The following is a 22058-nucleotide window of genomic DNA, read 5'->3' as shown; positions in this document are numbered from 1 at the left end:
CGATCATGAAAAATATTTAATTCATTCATCAAGCTAAGGCTCAGAGTTACAAAGGCTCTTTTGCGGGGTTAAAGTCATGCTGTGAATAAGTCAATTCCTTTTTAAAGAATGCTTCTTTGAATTCACAAGAAAACCCCCAACATGTTTTGGGAAAACTTTTTTTAATGTGCATTCTTCATTGTGTGTGCCTCACTCACATGATAGAGTTAAACTCTTGTTTTTGTTTAAAAAATGCCTTAACCAGTACTTTGGATACATATATTATGACTTAAAATCGGTCTTTATGGATTGTTCTCAATATTATGTACTTTCCATGATGTGATATCAAACAAAAAACCTTTTCTATGCTAATCTCCTTAGCAGCAATGGTGATGATCTCTGGGATCTTGGCATTGTGTTTGTGCAGTTCCATAGAAAACACATTTTCCAGTGTAAACTTGTCAGGATCCAAGTCACAGTGAATGCCCACCATGTCCATTAGCTTATTCCAGTGTCTGCAAAGTATAAAATGCAATCACACACTTAGGTATACGTAACAAAGATATTCAGACATGTTTGCATATGTTTAACAAGTAGCTGTATACAGTGAACTCCTGACTATCTATGGTCAGGTAGCTGGAAAATAAAATAAAAAATATTTTTCTTTTTTTTTGTATTACTTTTTTATTTTCTATCTACGTGACTTTACGGAAAGAACCAAAGAATATTAATTCCTGCAGTCACAAAAGTTTGAAGTCAAAATGTATCTATGGTCAGATTATCCAGCGGATTAACTGTGCTCTTTCACGTCTTTCCATTCGCTAGTTTAATAGCTGCTCTTCACTTGTACTGGGTCAGTTACTCGGTGCCCACCTGACGGCAAACATGTCAGCTAATAATCTGATTACTTGAAAAAAACAATAATACCACATGATGCATTGTGCATTTCCACACCCATTCTACATAGGTAAATAAAATAATCCTTTTATAGTCCTATTTACATATCGTTTACATTACCCATGTTTTTGTTTTTGGTATCCCTGCCCCCCCATTACTCTGGATGGTAACCAATTCACTATATACAATTTACTAAAAACACAAGTTCAGTTAAGTAAACATTTTGATCATTGGTAGATGTGTTACTTGGTGCGCTAAAGTGCATCTTGTGGTACGGCTTCACAATAATCCTATGTACACAGCTTGCCAAGTATAGGCGACCATTGGTGGAATGTGGCCTAAAATAACATCAGCATTTAGCCTACAGCCCAGGCTGGAGTGGATGGATTCACTTCCGACCAGATACTGAATAACTGTTCCAGTGCTTATTGGCTATTATTACTGTATTAGGGAAGGCAGTATACAGATAGTTTAACACGTAGGCTTTCGCGACCAATATTATTCATAATAAAGGTTTTTGGGTTTGATCGCGTTATTTATAAATGTGTCGCAACCCTCCAGCACCCGGCACGGCCAATCAGTGCGGCCTGGAAGTGTATGATTCAATAATTATTACAATTCCTTTTCGGGGAAACACATACACTAATTAACTGATTGCTAACGTAGTATATAATGGGTAGTGATTGGGTTCAATTATTAAATAATACACATTACAACTAATTACTAATCTACAACTGATTACTAATCATAACATTTAACTGATTACTAAGCTATTATATAATTACCCTCCCCCTCCTCCCCGCCTCTGATCTCTGCACCTGATTGGGTAAAATGATGATATCACCCTGCTGCTCTATTTAAGACTGGGAGCAGGCAAATTATCCGATGATGCTGGATGTAATTACCAGCGAAACGTCGTACTCGAAAATTGTAAATGTTATGGATTCACTCTTCAACACACCGGTGGGCTAATGTAGTAAACTATTTGTCTTTTGTCAACGTGACACTTTTTTTTACTGATTGGCCGTGTCGGGTGGTGGAGGGTTGCGACACATTTATAAATAATGCGATCTAACCCAAAAACATTTATTATGAGTATACAGATAATTTATGTACAATGTTGTCCACTGTGAGAGTCAAATGGAGCTCTGCCTTAATAAAATACAATGATTAGACAGGATTAATTGGCCTATTGGAATGGTATTTGAATATGCTAGGTGTACTCCCCTATGGTTTCTAGAACCCTATAATAGAGGCCACTTGACCACAGCTTTCAAGTGATTCCAATTCATGGACATATTCCTTTTCCCACAAAAAGACAGGGTTGGTTTTTGGAACACACCTATCATGTCCATGCTGTGCTTCACTATGTGTTCACTGTCATCACGGAAAGGGGTTGAGCAAACACATATAAATCAACAATGGTTCATATGAAACTTAGACTTTGGAGTATGCAGAATATGCAAGGATTATGGCAAAAGCAACACAACTTTTGACACATGTCCGAAGACTGGACATTGAGTCCTTAAAATGAGATTCCCAGTGTTAAGATAAGGCTATTATAAATGGTCACTGCAGGTGTCAGGAAATGATGATGTGAAGGTAGTAGAGGATGTCATGAGTTCAGAGAGTAATATACGTCTAGGGACAGTGCGGAGAAAGAGGGACAGTGCATGGCCAAGTGGTCACGAGGGATAATTACAGGAGGGAACTATCGAGGAAGTTCGGGGTTGGCCGAGACAATTCGAGAAAGGGGGCGTGGCCGGGGGCGGAGCGAAGCCACGCCGGGGGAATATAAGGCGGCGAGCGAGGGAGCTTGGGGCTGGCGTGGGATCGGGATGGACTGTCTCCACGTCGTCGCTGTCTCTGCGTCGTCGCTGTCTCGCGTCGTCGCTGTCTCTGCGTCGTCGCTGTCTCTGCGTCGTCGCTGTCTCTGCGTCGTCGCTGTCTCTGCGTCGTCGCTGTCTCTGCATCGTCGCTGTCTTCGTGTCGTCTCTAATAGAGGGCTGGCCTAGCCCAAGTATCTATATGTTATCCTAGCCTAAGTATCTATATGTTAGCCCTAGCCCAAAAGCTGTCGGATACGAGACCACGTTATCTGCGCGCCGCGCCTGAATAAATAAATAATAATAGTTCAATTTGTAACGCGCGCAAATTTGCAGACGTAGTGGCCGCAACTCAGAGGCGCGGAGCCAAGCTCAGTCGCTCGAAAGCATGATTGTAGAGGTGAGTTTTTAAGTCTCTCTTGAAGGAGGCGATTGAGGTGATGCTGTGAATGTGCAGAGGGATATCGTTCCAGACTGTTGGGGCTGCCACCGAGAAGTGGCGCATAGACAAGACCATCCTGGATCTTGGTATCAAGAAGAGGTCGTGAGTCGCGCTGCGCAGGCATCTGCCGTGTGCTGAGCTGCAAGTTGTCAATAGTGAAGAAAGGTATGGCGGGCAAGCGGATATGAAGGTATTGTGGCAGAGGCAGGCAGTCTTGTATGTAGTTGAGAGCACGGAGACAAGCTAGTGAGTCGAGACGGGGATGAGTGTGGGCAATGACGACGCGTGCTAGGTTGTTTTGTAGTCTTTGAAGTTTCTTTAGGTTGCCAGAGGAGGTCTGGACTAGGGCGGAGTTGCAATAGTCAAGGCGAGACCCAACTATGCAACATGCCAATGTGTTGGCAATTTCAGTAGAGATGAGAGGACGTATGTGTCTGAGAGCCTTCAGGTGAAAGTTACATGAGCTGATGATATGGTTGGTTTGACGGTCGAAGGATAAAGTTGAATCTAGGATGACACCGAGGTAGCTGAAGTGGTCGGTGAACTTGATGCTGTGACCGAAGATGTGTATGTGTGTGGGGAATGCTGCTGAATTGAGACGTTGCTTGGTACCTAACATGATGGCCACTGACTTTTTCGGATTAAGGGCTAGGTTGTGTGCAGTGATCCATTGTTGCACCGCGGGTGGTACATTCCGAGAGCCTCTCGAATCCAGATGCATTGCTAGAATCGATGGCGGTGAATAGAATCGTGTCATCCGCGTATGAGTGATGCTTAATACCGAAGCTTGCGATGAGCCGGCCGATCGGGGAAGTGTAGGCTGTGAAGAGCAGGGGACCTAGTACAGAGCCCTGGGGAACCCCGCATAATGCTATTGTTTCAGGCGATGTGGACATGCCGGTCAGAAAGGTACGAAACTATCCACTTGAGTACGGAGCCGCATATACTGAAGTCGGATTTCAGGAGGGAAGCAAGGAGCGAATGGTTGATGGTGTCAAAGGCTGACGAAATGTTCAGACTTATAAGTGCAACAGTTGAGCCGGAATCAATGATCGTTAAAATGTCATCGAGCACTCTAGTGAGTGCTGTTTCTGTGGAATGGTTTTGACGGTAAGCTGACTGGAAGCAGCAGTAGTTTGCGGAGGAGGTGATGTGTGGTTTTAGCTGGACGAGGGCTAGTCGTTCAAGGAGTTTAGAGAGGTTCGAGAGGTTAGTGATGGGACGATAACTAGATGGGTCATCCGGGTCAAGACTTGGTTTCTTTAACAAGGGAGAAACCAGGCCAGGTTTGAGGTTGGATGGAAAACACCCCGTAGAGAAGGAGGCATTTACGATGTTCCTGATCATGATGGCGAGTTCCAGGAGCACATTGCTTGAACAAGGAACCTGGGAGCACGTCGAGTGGAGATGACTTAAAATGAAGTGATTCAATTAACGAGAAAACGTCTTTTGTAGACACCGGCTTTAGCGTAATTAGAAGAGTGTCTGGGTTAGTGCTTACAATTTTAGATACCATGAGCGGGGTACAATAGTGCGATGTGTCGGTAGACGTGCACGAGTTTGCGATGGTGATTAGCTTGTTGGTGAAATAAGTATTAAAAGAGGTGGCAAGTTTCAGTGAGGCAAGGGGATCGCTAAGGTGAGGGACTATGGTGCTACCAGGATGTAGAAGATCTTTGAGGGTTTTCCATAGAATGCGCGGTTTTCCGGTTGCTTTTTTGATGCGTTCCTCAATGTAGGAGGAACGTGAGACTAGGATCAGTTTGTTAGTTTTCCTGCAGGCGACTCTGTAAGCAAGTCGATCAGCAGGTAGACCACTGCGGGATGCGATACTTTCAAGGCGCCTCCTGGTTCGCTTAGCAATGATGGCATCTCTTGAGAGCCAGTGAGTGTCGTGGGAAGACTGCCTAGCGGTTCGTGATTTTAATGGAGCTAGTTTGTCCAGCGCCGCCCTCATGTCAGCTTCTAGTTGGAGAGCGCAGACGGTTGGATCCGATGATGGGGATAACATTGAAAGCGAATTTGCAAGGAGGTGACGAAAAGCAGAAAACTTGATACCCTTAAAATTACGCAAGTTGCGGGTGAATTTGATGGTGATTGGCTTGGGAAATTGGAGGGAAGAAAGTATGAGGCGGTGGTCGGAGTAACCAGTTTGGAAAACTCCCAGTGCAGTGATGCGTCGGTGCTGGTCAGGTTCCAGAACCAGGTCGAGCATGTTCTCAACGTTGGTTGACGAAGCTCTGGTGGGGCCTGAGTTTGTGATGACTAGGTTATGGCAGGCCAAAGTTGACTCAAGGTGACTATCGATGGAGGCTGGGGTATTGCCGGGGCAATTAAAGTCACCTGTAATCACAAGCCTGTGAGATGGGTTAGGAATCAGATATAGGAATTCCGAAAGCTCGTTTAAGAAGGTGTTGATGCTGCCATCTGGAGGGCGATAGATGGAAATGATGGAAAAGCACTCGTTAGTAGTGAGGGATACGGACTGGACCTCCAAGGTGGCAGGAGCCATCGGTAGATAGAGCTCTTTAATTTTAAAATGTGCATTGTAAACGACCGCTAAGCCACCACCCCGCTGGTTAGTTGCGCGAGGTTTATGAAGAACCTTGTATCCTGGGGGTACAAGGTTCTTCATAAACCTTGTACATACGTAATGATTGTGAGTAGCAGGTCAGGGTGAGTTTAAAAAAATGTTACGCAAGCTACTGTAAAAGTAACTGGCCTACTTTTGTGTTCAGAACTATGTGCTTGAGACAAGAGTAACATCCTTTTAATCTATGGGTCAGGAAGCTGAACTTAAGCAAATCAATGTATGGCCTTTGAAAATAGGTACTTTCAAGTATTCCTAGGAAATACATGGTAGCATAAGGTGAATGACTTGGAAGATTGGAATAGAACATGGCAAGAAAGCATTGCGGACGATATAAAGAGGACATTGTTCGGGTGGACATACAGTATATGAAGAATGAAGGATGGTTACTAATACAGGTACTGCATTGAAAACACAAAGAATGGAAATAAATCGTACTTTAAACCAGATGGTTGGATACTTAAACTATCATGGGATCGAGCAGAAGTGATGGGGGGTTGTGGTAGAATCAACAGCTGTGATGGCCCTTGACCTCTATGTATCAATAAAAACCTGGATGAGTTTCCAATCTCAATTCGAGAGGATCCTTCTTGAAATGTTTTGATAATTCTCGATTAGTTTACAGTAATAGAGGAAACAAGTGAAAACCTAACACACAAAAAGGGACAGCATTCATACGTGCATTAAAATGGATCAACAGCATACTTTCTGAACTCTCTTATACAACACTAACTGCACTTGCACGTAATACCTCTCCTGCAGTGCCTCTGCCTTCAAATATGCCAGCAGAGCCAATGCACTGGTGAAGTCGTTGATCTTAGCCTCCAAGAATAATGATGCAGACATTTCCCTGACCATCTTTGGGAGACTGTGCAGCGACTTCATGAGCACATCCACCCCCTCTTCATAATTTGACATGTCCAGGTCACGCCACAGCATCCGTGCCCACTTTTGTTTTGTGGCCTGCTCAGTAGTGTTAGTGGAGGAATCAGCAAGATGCAAATAAAAAAACTTGCTATGTCTTGTTTTCATCTTATTCCAGTAATTTGCCATATATTTGAATACATAAATATGTTTTGACTAGTGCAGCCTGTGAGGCCAAGCAACAGCAGTCCCACTATTATGCTATACCTCTGCAATGCCACCATCACACAAATGCTATATCACACTCCCCAAACTAACATTTGAAAAATGACTATGCTAAGAACCCTACAGTTTCCTTAACCTATTGGTTGGACTCTCTAAAAAATTTTACCATTTAAATTGTATGCTATCATGTCATAGAATGGTCTACTCTTTTGAATAAGATAAACATCCATAAGAACACTGTTTAGCTGATGGTAAACAATGTGCAACAAGCTACAGCTTAATCGGCCAGCTATTGGGAATTCAACTAAAGACCATTGCTAACTGGCTCATTGCCTAAAGCGATTACCACTTGGATATCCAGCCATGTATTCAAGCTGCTGACCTTCAGTTGACTGTAAATGTTGTAGATTTCTTTCAAGTCCTTAATTTCGGTTTGAACATTAACAAGGTCTGTGCAAGCAGTAATTTGGAGGTCAAATAGCTTCTCTGCGTTTGTCAGTTCCTTTTTCCTTTTTCCATACTCATCAGCTTCATTGTGGAATATCACCAACACTTCCAGGCCTATAGGGAGTCACAGCAGTAAACCAATGAGACTTTTGAAATATATTTTCCATTCAAGTATAGCAACCCTGTTTGAATAGCATCCAACCCAACCGTTTAATCGAATCAGGTCTGCATTTAAGGCTACTTTTAAAAAAGTTATTCTCACATGATTTTAGATAACTGGCCTTTTTGTTAAATGCAAGCTAACTAAAATTTAAACCTTTGCTAAAATACTAAAATCTGTTGAGCTGACTACGACATTATAGAATAAGATCAAAAAGAAATATCAAACCTTTGTCAAAGTTAGGTCCAAATGAGACAGGGCCCTCACAGCGGAACCTCTCAATAAACTGCATCAGGTCTTGCTTAAACACGCTCATATCATCTGCAGTAATCTGTGAAAACATGCAACCATACATGTATATTCGTGAAATAAATAACGTGACACTTGTTGTTTAGTTAATGACAAACATGAGCACGTCTCACCTGCATAAAGTGTTTCTTTAAAGGGGTTAGGTTGTAGTTGGTTTTCTTCGCGTCCATTATCAGGTTTTCCCATAATGATTGCACATTAGCAAGAGCTTCAATTTCTTCTTGTGTTAACTGAAACAGATCTTTTATTAAATAACATTTTTTTCACACAGATATTAAGTGTTCGTCAAGTGTAACGCCACTAATATTTTATTCTCATACACGGGTATTTGATTTTTTTTTAAACTATATTTTATCAATTGACAGCTTAAGATGTTACACTATAAGATATGAAGATTAATACCAGCATCAACTAGCACCATCAATAGGCAGCCATAACAACTCGGCATAGTAGCATTAATCATACGACAGGCAATGCTGTCCCTGACAAACATACCTCTATATATGGGCAGATAGCAACATGTCATCTAATAATGTACTTACGTCAATGTCAAATAGAACCAAGTTGTGATATTTCTCTTGGATATCATTCAGCATCAGCTCCATAGTGAGAGACTCCTCCATAATGATAGAAATTGTGCCGAGGATGAGCTTGATGTCATTGAAACTCTGAGGTACCTTATTCAGAATTTGCCGCTTTTCCTGTGCACAATCACCAGTCAGAATAAATGCCTTAAAAAAGACAAGTCGCAGATTTTGCTGATCTGTATTTTAATATGATCCTTATGGTGGGACCCCGGGGTCCCGAATAAACGGTAGTCAAAACCGCAAATAATTTATTTATTTTTGGCGACTCCGTCCCACCGCGCACATAAACGCCGAGACCCACCTGGCGCGGATCATTGTTGTCATGTCATCCAAGCGCAGCGAGGACGAATGCGTAGAAGAGCTGAACAAGCGAAACTTTGATTAGCGCATCGTGTATAGCCCATTAAGAGGAATAGATTGTCGTATCGTTCGCCTTCAACAGAAATAAAATGACGTCGCAACGCAGTTTATGCGAGAGCCGGGGGCTTATGGGACCCCGGGGTCCCACCATAAGGTACATATCACGAGTAGATGTACAGCCAATGAGCTTCTCATGTCAAAACCAAATCAATACTATACATAATACAAATTAGTGTCATTCACAGGAAACTTCCTAACATTGGCTCCTGTCAGACAAACCAAAGTAGAAAACATTCATGTATATATTTGTAAAAATATAACACTATTTAAATAAGAATTCACAAAATAGAGCATGTCTACTGGAAATACTGGAATTTTCACCACTGGATCATTATCACCAATGCAGATGAGTGCTACTAAAATGCACTCCAGTATATGTGGACTCTTTTTGCCTTTTTGACTTGTGAAAGAGATACATCTTACCTATAAACGTCATATTTTTGTCTGTGTGTCTGTCTGTCTGCGCGGGTACCTTGAGACTTTTTAATTGACAAACTGTGGGGTTTACGTATCAAAAAAGTACACGGATACCACGTGGTATGCCCCGGGACGAAAAAGTGCTATTCGTATTTCACGTGTCAACTTTAAAGTCGTTAAATTAACAATTTATTCCCTTTTATAAGCACAGGGTGGCGCCAGAGCATGCATCTGCGCATGCGCAAGAAAGCCGGCTCCAGGGTGGTGGTTGCCTTAGCAACGCACATACGCGATCGGTGGGGGGAATTCTCATTCGCGTTAAAATTCAGCAAAAAAATACACAACGCTGAGATAAATTCCTCACAGTGTGATGTCCTCTTCTCCCCAATGTGTGCACTTACTACTATAGGGTTGGTAGATACTATTATAGTCCTTAGATACTATTACTGTCGAGCGGGCGGGGGGATGGTGGGGGGGTGGCAGCGAGGCCGGGGGCTCTGTACGTGACTAGGCCTCACCACGGCACTATGTGTAGTAGTTAACTGCTATAGAGTCGATAGATACTATTATAGAGTTGGTATATACGACTTTAGAGTCGGTAGATACTACTGTAGAATCGGTAGATACTACGGTATAGTCATATATACTGCTATAGAGTAAGCAGATACTGCTATAGTCAGCAGATACCACTATAGAGTTAGTGGTTACGACTATAGTCAGTAGATACTACTATAGAGTAAATACATACTACTATAGTCAGTAGATACTACTGTAGAGCCAGATACTATTGTAGAGTCAGATACTACTATAGAGTCACTAGATACTCCTCACTCTATTGTATGTAGGGAGTGTAGGTATATATGCCTACGCGGGGGTAAAACAAAATTTTGAGGTGAGGGGGGTCGACAATTTTCGGAAACCTGTTAGATCAACTATTTACACCCCACTTTTTATAACTTATTGGACTTCTGCAAGCCTCTTATAATTTTGTTGATGGACAAATGGACAAACAGCACACCGGGCTTTCACAATAGCTTAGTATTTGTGTATGTATATGTTATGTTTTTAAGAGACGTTTTGAAATATATTTTTCCCCCGGCCAACGCCGGGTACTTCACGCTAGACACTGATAAATAAATAAAAAACCTGCCACCATGTTTCCCCGTTCACGTCTTGCACTCACAATTAGTGAATTCTGAAAGTCAAACAAGTTTTTTCTGTTGACTTGATTGAGCATCCTGCTCAGAGAAATCTGCACCGAGTGCAACTTGGTCACGATTGATGAGATGAGCGGTGTCAACTGCAGCCTTATGCAATGCTCATCCCAAGTGTCGGGCTGTGCCTGGATCTCGGCTCGCATGTTTGAGTACAGTTTCAGTTTTCCTTCGTACACCGCACAACTCGGATTCTTAGCTGCAACCCGCTGCAGCATTAGGTTCTGGGGATAACGGGGAGTCAGAAATCAACAAACAGAAAGAAGCATTGACTGGTGAAAGTTACCCTCATAAATCGGCAGCTCATGACACAATAATCCTTTCAGACCGCCTATATGTCTTATTTTATCTCACTCCCTTGCTCAGTCTGTCCTATTCCCATTTCCTCCTTTGTATTTCTCTGAAACATTTGTTAAGTTATTGGAGCATTGAAAACTATTGTGTTGGCAATACAAGATTGTCTCAAACAAGCACTTCTCACCTGGTCAAGTTTCCAAATTGTATTGAACTTCTTCCAGCTGATGAGGTACTTGTTGATATTGCGCAGAATCTGCTGCATGGTGAGGGAGATGAGATTGAGATGAAACGATATCTGAGGGTTCTGAGAGATGTCGTCGAAAAAGCTGAGAACTACAGGTTCGTCTTCATTGGCTATGAACTGAGGCGGTGTTTCGATGCATGTTCCATCCATCCAGCGTACAAAACTCTGTTGGGCCAGAATTTTTTTTACATAAACATCAATGAAAAATCTGATATAATTGAGCACTGCATGTACCAAAACTCTGACTACATTGCTTTTTTGGTTCAGTCACTAAGGTGGTGTTAGGGTACCTTAGTTGAAGCCAGACAGTTTTTTGCTGAATTAAGGGCTAGGATATGGATATCATAAGGAAGAGGTTGCAACACCACGTTTGGTGACGATGGTATGGTATGTACAATAAACAATGGTTTTTCACTCTGTAAATTGGAATTACAGTTATTCAAATTTCTGCAAGAAAAAATAGGCAAGAGTTATATATATATATAAATTCTCATAGAGAATAGTCATTTTTACTCTTTCCCAATTATATACCTGGGTTTCTCTATGAAACCTAGCTTTTACAAACATTCCAACATCTGAAAAAACATTCAATTGGCCAAACAGAATAATTCCCACGAAAATATTTATGAGACTTAGGGTAGCCTTTCCTTGGTAGACAATGCAATCATCATGAAACTATAAGAAAAGGTAAAGAATGGTGACTGTACCTGAGCACCATACTTGTGAGCGCATCATAGATTCGTCTCTCCCAGTAAGTGTAATAATTGGCAAGCTGGGGCGACCTGCCCGTGCTGGTGAAGGCCACTAGGCCTTCCACCTTTACCAGCAGTGGGCCGATTGCCTGCACCTCTCTCAGCAGCAGCTCCACGTCCCTCTGTCGCTCACACTCCATGGACTGAAAAAACTCCCTCGCACCTGCCACTCGGCACAGACGATTAACAATTCTCTTCGGAAATTATCACAATATAATTTATTCACTGTTCAATATTGTCCTGCTTGGTGACATGCAGATTTGATAGAGGCAGTATACCAGAGTGTAAAAGCACATGCAATTATTGCATTCATATGTATTACCCATGGTTGGTTACTTCATGACATTTTGATAAAATGATAGAACATCAGGTGTACCACTTCAAACTCTGGTTATATTATGTCAACAAGCTGTGGGAAAACAAAGACTCCATACATCCAATAACATAGCAGTGTCTAAAAAAATGTACTGCAAGAACTGAACTGAAACAAGGTAGCTGGGAAGAACGGCTTAGGGCGTTTCTCCCACTGCTCTTAAGCTCTTTCACAAGTTGCTTTAGTTTTGCTGTTTGGAGTTTTTTGGGATTTACTTTAAACATGGTCCTGTATGACTCAAGCAATTTGCAGCAAATCAGATGTTTTTAATTTATTGGCTGTAAAGGTACTTTCTTAAATTAATATTTCTAGCATTATTCTTATTAACATGCGCGTGTCCGAGCACGTGTGTGCGAGAGGTCCCATCGCTCCTTCTTCTCCTTTGGAAATTTTTGTTATGATGATTCTGTGAAGACTACATGTGAGTGAAAACAATTTTCACTTGTCATAACTAGAAATAAAGAACTCACGTTTTATATAAAGCTTATATTTGTAGATATGTGGAAGAATGAGACCAGGATATAGATATATAATCTGACAAAACATTTAAGTATCTCTGTGGGAAAAAAACATCACATTGGGAGAAACTAAAAAGCACAGTATGTACCAAAACACCTTATTCACTGCAGCTATACTCACTTGAAAGTTCCCCGTGCATTGAAGAAGGAATTCTACACAAGATTGCTGTCTTAATGGCTGTTAACTTGCATTCCATAAGGAAAGCATTTCTGTGCACTTGTGCTACAAGTTTTTCAAACTTGGCGATCGCTTGTCTCAAACGAGAAATGTAGTCTCTAACTCCTGTTAGAAAAGAGAAGTGTTCATGAACAGTGAAAGTCGCGTGAAAACAATTCAATCATGTCACATATTTGGGCAAAACTGATGGTTGCCATTACTGGGTCATCAGATAAAACCTACCTAGAGAGTTCCAAAATATTCTATTGAGCCCTGGCGACAAGATGCTTTGCAATTGATTAATCTGCTGGTCCAGCAGTTGAGATTCAGCTTCATTTATAGAGTTCAGCACGGCACGATAATGTTGTAAAGTCATTTTGAGGGCATCTTTATTCCTGAAATATTGCAAATTAATGTAGGTTATGTATACAGAGTACAGACAGAAAAATGAGCACATGAATCAGGGAACAAACAGAAAGCAGAGACATCACTAAAAAGGATGATTACTACAATTGATGGAATGGTAGCCAAAGTAGAGAATGTGCACAAGAATATGCTCACGATGAAGATTGCAGAATGAGACTCAAATCACAACTTAGCTGTGCAGAAGTAGAAGTGACATTGAGAGGTAAACGAGCGAAAGGGTAACTTTTATAAGAATTATAAAATATCAATACAGTAATTATTTTTGTTACGTCAATACATATTTAAAAATAATTATTAATATTGTGAAGATCGTACATTTTACTATTACACTTCTTAGGATCTACTGTGAAATACAGAGGCTGAAAAAATTACGTGTATTGCATTGGTCAAAAAACCTAAACACTTGATTGATTTCATTATTAAAGGTACTCCAGCTAACTGCAGAAAGAAAATCGAGGATACCTGATGAGACTTTCCTCCAGCAGCACTGCATTGCAGGTCACCTCTGGGATGTGAAAACCAAGCTGGTTCAGACGCCTGGCCTCCATTATAACCTCCAGCAGCTCTGGAGCAAAGTTTACTTCAAAGTCCATCGATATGTTCTCATGTTTTCTCAAGAACAACTCCTGAGGACACCACAGAAACACAAATACAGGATATGTTATATTGTGACTGGGATACAGAGCCAGATCGTTTGTTAGAACAACACATTCACAATTATGTGCCATTTAATATTAGTAAGATGTGACTCAACCCATCATTATGAAGCCAACTGAAGACCCGGGAAGCTAAAAATCGATATCACTCCTGTGCACGACCTATAAACGGCTGGAATGCATCATCCTCCAGAGAATCAGCCCCCTTGTTGAGTCAGTGACCCTGAAGAACCAGCGGGATTCTGGCCTGGACGCAGCTGCTGTGACAAAGTTTTTGCCTTTGCGATGCACATTGAGGCCAGATTACAGAAAAAATCCAAGACCGGCGCAGCCTTCGTGGACTTGTCATCGGCCTACGACAGTCTGGATTAAGGGCTTGATGTTGAAGCTCACAAGGACCATTCCTTGACTCACACAATATGCCTGATAAGGATGATGCTGACCACGGGTCTATATGGGCGACAAAGCCAGCTCACCCCAGTTTCTCAATAATGGATTGCCATGAGTGTCAATACTCGCACCAATGCTCAATATCTATACGAGCAGCATGCCGAAAACCGGGTCATGCAAATATGTATACGCGGATGACCTTTCCCTGGCAATGCAAGAAACCATTTTCAACGACATGGAATCTACTCTGAACTAAGACCTAAACACCATGGGGGAATATTTCCGGAAATGGAGGCTAAAGCCAAATTCTCATAAAACAACAGTCACTGCATTTAATCTTGAGAACAAGAGCACCAAGTACACTCTGAAAGTGACCTTCTGCGGCAACAATGTGCAACATGACCCCACTCCAACATCTCAGAATTAAGCTGGACCGTACGCTAACCTTCCATGACCACTTGAAAAAGATACCCTCCAAGACAAAAACACGGGTTAAACTGGTCCAGAAACTGGCAACCACAAGCTTGGGAGCATGAGCACCAGCGCTACGAACATCAACTATGGCCCTTGAGTACTCTGTAGCAAAACACTGTGCACCAGTATGGACAAAAAGTAGTCACACTCGACTTGTTGATGTCCAACTGAACAATTTCAATGCGGTGTATCACTGGAACTCTCAAGTCGATCCCAACACTGTGGCTGCCCACGCTATCACACATCTCTCCCCTACCCATCCGCCGCAAAACTGCAACCCGACGGGAAGTCCTGCAAATCGAGGAAAATAGTCACCTTCCCATTTATCAGGACCTCAATAACGTACCTCGTCATTGCTTGATGCCATGAAAGCCCTTTTGAACCCATGCGCTTAACCATCAACAATGCGAATTCAACCCTAATGAAGCCTGGAGAGCTGAATGGAGTTTAAAAGAACTCACAAACACCTTGTGAAAAACCCAACAGATCTCTGGGTGTGATCTTCCATGAAGCTCATGGTCCACCCTAAACCACATCCGCACAAATCATGGCAGATGCGGATAATTGATGCACAAATGGAAACATTTTAACTCTCCAGTGTGTGACTGTGGTCATCCAGAACAGACCATACAATATATAACGACGCAATGCCCGATCCAAAAATACGGAGTAGGCATCACAGCAACACTCCACTACTCCTGGCACAGTTATCTGGCTTGAACACCATAATGTGAAATTGTAGTTGTTGCTCTGCATCTACATCAGCTATACGAAACAGTTAGAAAGATGGTACATCAAACATTCGCTTAAACTTTGAAATAAGCCAAAAACCGTCTATTTTAGTATTAGTTATCGAACATTCGATAAAGGAAAATCAAAGGGAGAGGAAGTAATAAAGGATTCAGAAAAGTTACACCCAGATTGTTCCTGCCGTGTAAGCAAGCATATACCGAACACCCATCCCCAGGGCACAGTCCCATCATCAGAGAGAGGAGAAATAATACAGTAAATTATATTATTCTGGGGCAAAGCAATTCTGAAGAGGGCTCCTAGCAGTGTTTGTACAGTACATTCTCATTTTCGCATTGCGAGAAGTGCCCAGATGCTTTACATATACTTTTTCGGCATTGTATGAATCCACACACATTTTACTTTTATTTACTATGATCTTTCCAATATGGGAGCATGGGGAGTCTGACCATGACAGCAAATCTGAATAAGCAGTCTATGGTATTTAGTAAGCGGTACAGGGGATGGAAGCCTTAAGAGACAAACTAACGTGGCGTGGAGTAAGTGTTAAACGAGAGCTGAATATTCACATTTTCAACATACAGTATCAGCACAAAGAAGTGGGCTCATGTTTGCTGAACCGAATGGGTGCGTCTAAGAAACATCTGGCTCATCACCTTCAACAGTCCTAAACCAACGGTGAACATTTCAGATTATTGAAACAAAGATCAATCTATTATATTCTCTCAAAAGTGGTACTTGTTTTTATCAACTCTGGTGGGATGTTGGGATTAGTCAACCCTGACAATGACTCATCCATACTTTTCCTATTTAGCATCATATAAATATAGGATGTATAGTATATGAATACATTACAATTAATTTAAGTATAAATACTATACCTATAAAGTTTTTTAAAAGTATATTCACTTACAGTAGCTAGTGAGTTACTTTCAGGATTAATGTAGTCATCCATTGCAGATAGCTTGAGATTGCCCTGTGAATCCGCGAGCCTCAGCAGGCTTTTGTGCAGGTAAGGTAACAGAACAGATTCCACCTCTTTTGTCCAGTCGGCATATTTCTTCTCCTCATATTTTTTCAATTGCATTCCCACTTCTAGATACTTTTCTTTAGTCTGTAACATACCAACATAACTGTTAATGTTGCCTTCATTGCTCACAATTTTGTTCTCAGATAGCTATTGATAAATATATATTACAGAATTTTTAGCATCACTGTGAAAATAATTAATGAGCAAATAATATGCCTCCTTCCCATATCTGTCCCTCCCCATAAAAATATGAAAGTATTTTTACACATCCAATTAAGCTAGCGGTCCCCAATCTTTTTGGCACAAGGGACCGGTTTTTTGGAAGACAATTATTTCACGGACCGAGGGTGGGGGACATCATTGGGTCTTTCCCCTTTTTCAAAGAAGCTCTCCAGCGACGTTTGTTTTTGACTTATTATGGCAAAGGTTAGCTTGTGGGTTTACCAAAACTGAGAAAAGTGCGCAGTGCGGGAAAGAGGCACGGATGGAAGTGGTAAAATAATGGGCGGGCCACGCGCGGACTCACCGCTCACCTCCTGCTGTGTGGCCAGGATTGGGGACCCCTGCGCCACACAGCATTCTGAGAGTATTTGTTTAGCAGCATTGGTTTCCACATTCAGTGTCTCATGACGAGCCAAGCTTGCTTAAGCCAATTGTTTATATGTAAGGACCCTAAGATATGGGTCCAAACTCGATGCAGAAATATATAATTGATAACTAAAAAAATGTAACGTCGTTGTGGAGAATAAAAGTAATTTAACTAGTGACAAATATGGGAAGGCATATGGAGTGTTTAATTTATCGCATTACTTTCTTTTTAAGGGAGCTGTTTTGGGAAATCTGAGTCTACTCAGAATGGTTTTCGTCCATTACATGATACACCATGCATGACAATACATTTACATGTAGTTCTCCTCTTTTAAGTATGTTGCATCTCAGCAGTGCTGTCCTGAATTGCAACTACAAAACCCTGGAATGTTAATCAACCAAACTATTGCCATGACTGCAAACTTCTAGATTGACGCACAGCTCTGCCGATTTCCGTGTCCATCACATGTGGAGAGCTCAGGAAGTGGATGATGGGATGCTTGATACGCTGAAATAGCATACGAGCCCAGCTGATGGCTCCAGCCACCGGCGGTTGGCTCTTGCCAATTGGTGGCTTCTCATGAGACGTCATAAATATTTCCTGCACTGTTGCTACCTGAAAAACAGATTTTCTAAGATGTTTAAATGCTTACAGGTGGTTTGGTGTTATATGTCCTGTTTTTTGTCATATGCATTGGCTTTTTTAAACATTTGTTACAGAACCATACCGCAAAATGTCTCCATTAATGCACAGACCAGTTAATAATTGGTTAAGACTAGCAAATATGCACCGTTGGCACACACATAATTATTACATTAAACTCAACTTCATTATAGTACTACAAATAGGAAATGAAGCACAATGAAATCTCACCAAACCAAACAAATGTCATGAACACAAATACAATTATCTGAAGGCTAGATTTTTTAAAAGAGCATGTATATTCCCACAATACTACTGTAGATCACTGCTATTACTTTAGATACAGTTCAAACATGGTCAAAGTTCACATTGTAACACAGCATAAGTAAAACAAGTACCTCTTTGCAGTACCGTAAGAGCACTTCATTAACTTTCTCCATCAACAGTGAGTTGATTTTCTCTCCCTTTTGAATGTTCTTAAACTTCAATAGCATGTCAAATGCATCAGCGGAACGTAGGTGTTTGAATGCATCATTTATTAACGTCACAGCCGTCTCTTCGATATCCTTTAATTAAACATCAATATATAAATACATAGATTTTGTAAAAAAAATGTGCAAACAGGTCGATCTATTGAGTTGTATCAACAATGTAGGATTGTACATTATCAATATTGTCCTTTCATCAACAAGGAGTTACTCTTGGCATTCCTGTTTCCTCTCACATACAAAAATACTCAATATGGAATTAGTCAAACGTTTTTGGAAGGGCTTTCAAACTGATTTAGAATGTCCTGGGTAAATAAAAACCCTGAATTTGCATTACCAATATTTTCCTGGCATAGAAAATAGAAAAATAAACACAAATGAAAAATGTAAATTATGTTTACAAAAAATTATGTCAACAGTTGCACCTTTACACACCTGCTTGAAACCAGCAATTAATCCATTCCACGATTTTGCATACTGGACATTGAATGGGTTGAAAAGTATGCTTGTAAATGGGTCAATGAGCTGGTCAGCCTTCTTTTGTACATCATCGATATACCACAAAATCCCAGTTATGGACTTCAACTCTGGCCCAAAATCTGCATAAAATTCTTCCAGAATCTAAGTAAAAATATATTTGTATCACAAGACAGACATCCAAAAACAACTCATTGTGTGTACATTATATTTACCCAAAATTCCAAAGAATGATACATTTTTCATATGAAGTAGCACATTCATATCTACACTTGTTTTAAAGACAACACCTAATAAATAGGATTAAGTTGTAGCTGCATAAACAGGCTAAGCTGCATACACTGAGGGAAAAAAGTATTTGATCCCCTGCTGATTTTGTACGTTTGCCCACTGACAAAGAAATGATCAGTCTATAATTTTAATGGTAGGTTTATTTGAACAGTGAGAGACAGAATAACAACAAAATCCAGAAAAATGCATGTCAAAAATGTTATAAATTGATTTGCATTTTAATGAGGGAAATAAGTATTTAACCCCTCTGCAAAACATGACTTCGTACTTGGTGGCAAAACGCTTGTTGGCAATCACAGAGGTCAGATGTTTCTTTTAGTTGGCCACCAGGTTTGCACACATCTCAGGAGGGATTTTGTCCCACTCCTCTTTGCAGATCTTCTCCAAGTCATTAAGGTTTCGAGGCTGACGTTTGGCAACTCGAACCTCCAGCTCCCTCCACAGATTTTCTATGGGATTAAGGTCTGGAGACTGGCTAGGCCACTCCAGGACCTTAATGTGCTTCTTCTTGAGCCACTCCTTTGTTGCCTTGGCCGTTTGTTTTGGGTCATTGTCATGCTGGAATACCCATCCACGACCCATTTTCAATGCCCTGGCTAAGGGAAGGAGGTTCTCACCCAAGATTTGATGGTACATGGCCCCGTCCATCGTCCCTTTGATGCGGTAAAGTTGTCCTGTCCCCTTAGTAGAAAAACACCCCCAAAGCATGTTTCCACCTCCATGTTTGACGGTGGGGATGGTGTTCTTGGGGTCATAGGCAGCATTCCTCCTCCAAACACGGCGAGTTGAGTTGATGCCAAAGAGCTCCATTTTGGTCTCATTTGACCACAACACTTTCACCCAGTTGTTCTCTTGAATTATTCACATGTTCATTGGCAAACTGCAGACGGGCATGTATATGTGCTTTCTTGAGCAGAGGGACCTTGCCGGCGCTGCAGGATTTCAGTCCTTCACGGCGTAGTATGTTACTGTTTTCTTGGTGACTATGGTCCCAGCTGCCTTGAGATCATTGACAAGATCCTCCCGTGTAGTTCTGGGCTGATTCCTCACCGTTCTCATGATCATTGCAACTCCACGAGGTGAGATCTTGCATGAAGCCCCAGGCCGAGGGAGATTGACAGTTCTTTTGTGTTTCTTCCATTTGCGAATAATCGCACCAACTGTTGTCACCTTCTCACCAAGCTGCTTGGCGATGGTCTTGTAGCCCATTCCAGCCTTGTGTAGGTCTACAATCTTGTCCCTGACATCCTTGGAGAGCTCTTTGGTCTTGACCATGGTGGAGCGTTTGGAATCTGATTGATTTCTTCTGTGAACAGGTGTCTTTTAGGGGTCCTACTCTGAGTCCGGGTCCCTGCTGGCTAGCTCCGGTCTCTCTCTCTCGTGTCGGATCGTAGACTCTGCCGACTCCACCGACCGGAGAGAGAGCACCTCTACGGCTACCACCGGCTTCTCCCCAGACTCCCTATTCGATCCCTCTCTCTACCCCTGGTTCCCTCTTCACCCTGTTTACTTTACCCGTTCCCACAGTGACCCTGCTTACGTCACGGGGTATCCCTTAAGTACCCTAGGAGACGTGACGTCATTGCACTGAACGGCACACCTGACGTCACGTCCCTATTTTACTCCTCTACACAGGTAACAAGCTGAGATTAGGAGCACTCCCTTTAAGAGTGTGCGCCTAATCTCAGCTTGTTACCTGTATAAAAGACACCTGGGAGCCAGAAATCTTTCTGATTGAGAGGGGGTCAAATACTTATTTCCCTCAATAAAATGCAAATCAATTTATAACATTTTTGACATGCGTTTTTCTAGATTTTGTTGTTGTTATTCTGTCTCTCACTGTTCAAATAAACCTACCATTAAAATTATAGACTGATCATTTCTTTGTCAGTGGGCAAACGTACAAAATCAGCAGGGGATCAAATACTTTTCCCCCTCACTGTATCTTGGGTTGTCCAATGTGGATTTGGAGACTTTGGCGCAATTGTGATGCACAAACATATTTCCTTTTCGTGGTATCACAAAATTGCACCCACATTACGTGATTTGTTACCAACACGTTTTCTAGCTTGAGTTGTATTATTACAGCACTATGCAGCTACAAATTGGGGAATCCACGTAACCTCAACACAACCACACTGAAGTGCGATCAAACACCGCAGCTACATTCCAAGATGAGAATCCTGTCTACATGTGCTACATCGTAACATGTGATGCATGATACAGTGTTAAAGAACATAGATCTCAGCACCAGGACTTAATTTCTCATTGAATATCTTCCAGGCTGCTGGTCGACTGGAGTAGCCACGTGGCTTGTTGCTCAAGCCAAGCGTATACTGGATGTGGTGTCCAGGGTGCAGATAATAAGCCCTGCTATGCACACAGAGGGTCATATAAAACCCGTAAGTGGTGGCACAATGCCCTCAAGCTGAGAATTGGATGTGATTTTAAACAGCTTTCTTTTAACGTACATATAACGTACTGCATTGCTGTGATTTAATATATTCTATTTCAGGAAAATTGCATCCATTTGTTTTTTTATTTAACATATACCTTTGGTTTCATGCCAGAGAAATGTAAAAATGAAGACTAGTAAAACACCCATTTCCGTAGAATGTGTTAATTTTACAAAGCATACGTTTGTACCTGCGCTATGTCATAAAGGTCCTGGCATACGCCAGTCATGTAGTCAGTCTTCTGAAATAGACACTTTTTGTCAAACACCCAGTACTCACACCTGCCCGATGCCTCAATGGCAGCACAGGTTTCTAGGTAACACTCTTTCCACTGGACCAACATTCTCTTCGCTTCTTTTGTCTGCCTCATGACCACCATGGGACTATTCCTGAACAGGAAAAATTGGTCATATTTTAAAAAATATTTTTAAAGTTCTCTACATATTTGTTGCAATTTTCATTTGACTGGGGATTATGCAAGCTTGTAATAAGTCTACATTAGCAGGCTATAACATTTTATGAATTTTCTTTTTGTAAATGTATTTTACTTGCAATTTTATAAATAAAAACAATGTATTTTCTACTGGATAAAGGCCTCCCCACGCCATATCGGTCATGTGGATTATTTGAATATACTTCATCATACTGTTCACCCCTGTTATGTGTATATA

General features: G+C 41.5%; 1 protein-coding gene across 1 annotated transcript in view; it reads right to left on the bottom strand.

Moving 5' to 3' along the window:
- The window catches only part of LOC144945446 (dynein axonemal heavy chain 10-like), an 86942-nt gene that overhangs the window by 61031 nt on the left and 3853 nt on the right, over positions 1-22058 (bottom strand). The window contains exons 5-22 of the mRNA XM_078873962.1: positions 21578-21776; positions 18599-18784; positions 18074-18241; positions 17472-17648; positions 16328-16528; positions 13607-13746; positions 12962-13113; positions 12683-12844; positions 11626-11833; positions 11209-11365; positions 10859-11083; positions 10347-10601; positions 8282-8440; positions 7853-7969; positions 7659-7761; positions 7206-7384; positions 6486-6697; positions 338-494 (exon numbers count right to left, since the gene is read on the bottom strand). Coding sequence (XP_078730088.1) covers positions 338-494; positions 6486-6697; positions 7206-7384; positions 7659-7761; positions 7853-7969; positions 8282-8440; positions 10347-10601; positions 10859-11083; positions 11209-11365; positions 11626-11833; positions 12683-12844; positions 12962-13113; positions 13607-13746; positions 16328-16528; positions 17472-17648; positions 18074-18241; positions 18599-18784; positions 21578-21776 — 3157 coding nt within the window. The remainder of the gene's footprint in view (positions 1-337; positions 495-6485; positions 6698-7205; positions 7385-7658; positions 7762-7852; positions 7970-8281; positions 8441-10346; positions 10602-10858; positions 11084-11208; positions 11366-11625; positions 11834-12682; positions 12845-12961; positions 13114-13606; positions 13747-16327; positions 16529-17471; positions 17649-18073; positions 18242-18598; positions 18785-21577; positions 21777-22058) is intronic.

This window comes from Lampetra fluviatilis, chromosome 37 (assembly GCF_964198595.1).
Source record: "Lampetra fluviatilis chromosome 37, kcLamFluv1.1, whole genome shotgun sequence".
NCBI lineage: Eukaryota > Metazoa > Chordata > Hyperoartia > Petromyzontiformes > Petromyzontidae > Lampetra > Lampetra fluviatilis.
Note: the sequence above shows the minus strand (reverse complement) of the source record. Positions and strands in the feature narration are given on the sequence as shown.